The sequence below is a fragment of the Nipponia nippon genome, unplaced genomic scaffold (genome assembly GCF_047370975.1).
Source record: "Nipponia nippon isolate SJK-2023a ecotype South Korea unplaced genomic scaffold, ASM4737097v1 scaffold_4, whole genome shotgun sequence".
Taxonomy (NCBI): domain Eukaryota; kingdom Metazoa; phylum Chordata; class Aves; order Pelecaniformes; family Threskiornithidae; genus Nipponia; species Nipponia nippon.
Genome location: NW_028262358.1, coordinates 118,686,019 through 118,689,573, shown reverse-complemented (window position 1 = coordinate 118,689,573; position 3,555 = coordinate 118,686,019). Strand labels below are relative to the sequence as shown.

Sequence of the window (3,555 nt, the reverse complement as noted above, 5' to 3'; positions counted from 1 at the left end):
CGCCCCGGCTCCCCTGGAGACCGCCCCGCCTGCCGCGAAGCCGGCAGCCGCCGTCCCCGCGGTTGCGCGGGGCGCCCCCGGCCGCCCTCTCCCCCGGGCCCGGCGGGGGAGCGCAGCCGGGCCGCCCCCCCCCGCCGCCCCTCCCCGGGGGACCCCGCCGGGGGCCGCCGCCGCCGCCGCCTCCCCCCCCGCCGGCCAGCGCCAGACCCATAGAGCGGCGCCGGCGCCCTGCTAGAACGTCGGCAGCGAGGGCCGCCTCGGCCTGCGCGCGGCGGCGGCGGCGCCGCAGCGCCCCCTGGCGGCAGTCGGCGGCCTCGCCGCGGACCGAAGAGAGAAAGGGAGAAGGGACAGTAATGGCCGCCGGTTAGCGCCGGGCTGAGCCGAGGCGGCGGCGGCAGCGACGGGAGGAGCCGGCGCGGCTCCGGTTGCGGCTCTGCCCGGCGGACCGGCGTCCCCCGAGGACTTTTTTTTCCTTCCTCCCCCTTCCCCCCTTCCCCCTCCCCTTCCCCTCCCTACCCGAGCCCCCGCCTGCCCGCCCTCCCTCCTCCCTCCGCGCCGGCGGCAGCGGCGGCGGCGGCGGCGGCGGCAGCGGCGGCCCCCCGTGTGCCCCCTCCCCGGGGCCATGGTGAACACCAGGAAGAGCTCCTTGCGCCCCCTGGGCAAAGCGGCGGCCGCTGCGGCCGGAGCCGGCAGCCATTTCATCTCGTCCCGGACCCGCTCTTCCAAAAGGGGCACCAAGGCAGATGCGGCCGGGCTGGAGGAGACGGCGGCAGCGCGGGTGAGGAGCCGGGGGGGGCTGACGGGGTACGGGGAGGGGGGGGGCGGCAGCGGCGGCGGTGAGGGCGTGGGCCGGGGAGCCGCTGGGGACAGCGCCGCTGCTGCCGGGGGGGGCGGCGGGTACGGGAGCTGGGGGGGGGGGCGTGCCGAGACGGCCGGCGGCTTGAGGGGAGGAGGAGGAGGAGGGACGGCGGAGCCGGCGCGGAGCCCGGGGTGCGGAGGGACCGCGGAGCCCGGGGACGCGGGGGGCGGCTGCGGAGAGCCGCCCGCCGCGTCCCAACCGGCTTCCCCGCCCGGCGGGGAGAGAGGACGGGCTCCGCCGGGGCGGCGGGAGGCGCAGGCCGCCGGCAGGGGCTGGGGGCGGCGGGGGCGGCCGAAGGGCGGCCGGGGACGCGGGGGGCGAAGTTGCTGCCCCGCCGCTGCCGCTGTCCGCCGGGCCGGGGCAGGCAGGGCCGGCGCGGCGGCGGCAGGCGGGGGTCCGGCGGCGGCGGGGGCTCCCCCTGCGGCCGCGCCCGGCACTGCGCCGGCTGCCAGACAAAAGTTGGGAGCTGCGCCTGCAGCAACTTCGCAATCCTCCTTCCCGTCGCCTTTTTTTTTTTTTTTTCCGCCCCCCCTTTCCCTAAATGACCTCGATTGGGCTGAAGCGGGTGTTGGCGGCGGCCTCGACGGGAGAAGGCTGGTGATTGAGAACGGGCCCCCGTCTTTGTGACGCCCCCCCGAGCGGGGAGGGTGTAATTTTGCCGTCAGGTTTGGGTTGAAGGCTTTCCCAACGTAACATTATGATCGCTTTGGTTGTGCGCTCTAATGGCAAGTGAATTCTACAGCCGCATTTGGAAAATTAACATTTGGTAAATTCTAATTGGAAGAAAAAATTCGGGAGCCTCTTTTTTCCCTCGTTGTCTCTAAACAGATTAGTTGACAACAACTGCGTTTTTTAAATTATAGGCAGGGCTTTTTTTCTTCATGAAACTTCACGTATTGCTTTGAAGGTTTAAACTAGTGCTTTAGTTGCCTGATCTGCAGACATATTTTAAAAGCAATGTAAATATGGAAGTGAAAATTGAGGGTCGCAACGTTTGACAGCCATGCACCGACTGACCATGTCCTGGCCTCTGCGAAGGAGGAAGTTAATCAGAGAAGTAGAAACACGGCAGTAGCAGCCAGAGGCAGATCAGAAGGATGACACCTGGAATTGTCAGAAAACCTTTTGCCCCGTCCTTTTAGTTTTTACTAAAAAAAAAAAAAAAAAAAAATAAATCACTGACTGGATATTCTGTACCTTCTGTGCTTCTCTTTCAGTTCTTTCATGCTTCACTGTTCTTCCCTTCCCCCCATCTTACTTTTCCTCATTGTCCCCTATTTCTTCCTTGTTTAATTTCATAAGACTCATGAGAAGCAGCATGATAGCTGTTAAAAGCTGTTCTGCTTGTTCTAGTATGCAGTTTCTGTTTATTCATATTGTGGGTCTTGTGGTTTGTCAGGCAAAGTTTGGTGTAAGCCTTACTGGCTTACTTTGTAGGGAGTTTGCTGCTGCTAAAAAAATAGGTTGAGTTTCTTTCTAAATATTTTCCATCTATGAATAGTATTTTTGTACCACGACTCATTAAAATGTTTAAATTATGTTATTGTCATGGTGTAAGGAAAGGACATTGTGCAAAATATTGTCATAAAATCTGTAAATACATCCCAGGATATTACCCACACTTCTAAAACAGCATTTCTTCTAAAGTTGAGTGTATATGGGAATGGACTTGTTTTACTTCCCCACAAATCTCATGTGTTTGAGGTAGATTTTTTTTTTTTTTTTAAGATGTGAATCCCAAAGATGAGCAGAAGTTATCCAGGAAGGTGTGGGTTTTTTTGTTGTTGTTGGTTCCCCCTCCTCCCCAGTGAATATTGTAATATATATATATCCCACTGTATTCTAAAGTTGTCTTTGTACAACTGTTTTTACTCTTCAGATGTAAGTATTTGTCAGTGATACAGCATCTTCCTGAGCTCCTGAATCTTCTTGAAGTAGTGGCAGAGAAGGATTTCGGTGATTAGAACATGAATAAGTACAGCGGTAGGAAGACAAAGCCTTTGCTTTTGGAAGTGACTGTCGGCAGACAGATAGCGAAGCTGTGTTTTGTGCAGAAAGCATGCTGGGATCACATTCATGCCGTTGTATGTATTTTTTTCGAAGTTGACTGGAACGGTGTGTCCTTTTGAAATCTTTCATGTGTCACATCAGGAAACTGGCCTTACTACCAGCAGTTAATCGGGTCAATGGGCAGCTAGAGTTTGGAGCTCTGGCAGAGATGGTATGCTTCTTATTTGCACTATGTGACTCAATTTTCTTCCATGGAGGTTCTGACTTGGACTCCCAGAGAAATGCTCTTCAGTGGTCATGCTTGTAATTACCTTTCAGAATGTATTTTAAAAGATCATCTATTTGTTCCTTATTAGCAACAAAAACTGAGTTAGTAATCTAATGGCATCCTGTAAGATGCTGATTAGACCGGATGAGGGGTTAGGAGTTGCCTTCCACCTCATATACCTATTTCCTTTTTCCTTCTTTTCCTTTTTTCCTCTTGGCTTTTTCTGGTATACTTAGTGTTTTGGGGTTTTTTTTGCATACATTTACAAGGATAGGCTTGAATCTCTCTCAGAATCATAGAATCATAGAACCGTTAAGGTTAGAAAAGACCCTTAAGATCATCGAGTCCAACCATTAACCTAGCACTGCCAAGTCCACCACTAAACCATGTCCACAAGCACTGTGTCTACCCATCTTTT

General features: G+C 55.8%; 1 protein-coding gene across 5 annotated transcripts in view; it reads left to right on the top strand.

The window, feature by feature from the left end:
• Positions 1–188: 188 nt before the first annotated feature.
• Positions 189–3,555, top strand: part of ATAD2B (ATPase family AAA domain containing 2B) — an 82,256-nt gene continuing 78,889 nt past the window's right edge. For 2 of the 5 annotated variants that reach the window (XM_087776666.1, XM_087776665.1), the window contains exon 1: positions 189–778. In XM_087776666.1, coding sequence (XP_087632792.1) covers positions 623–778 — 156 coding nt within the window. In that variant the 5' untranslated portion in view covers positions 189–622. The remainder of the gene's footprint in view (positions 779–3,555) is intronic. The other 3 variants (XM_087776667.1, XM_087776664.1, XM_087776668.1) reach the window with 2 other exon arrangements.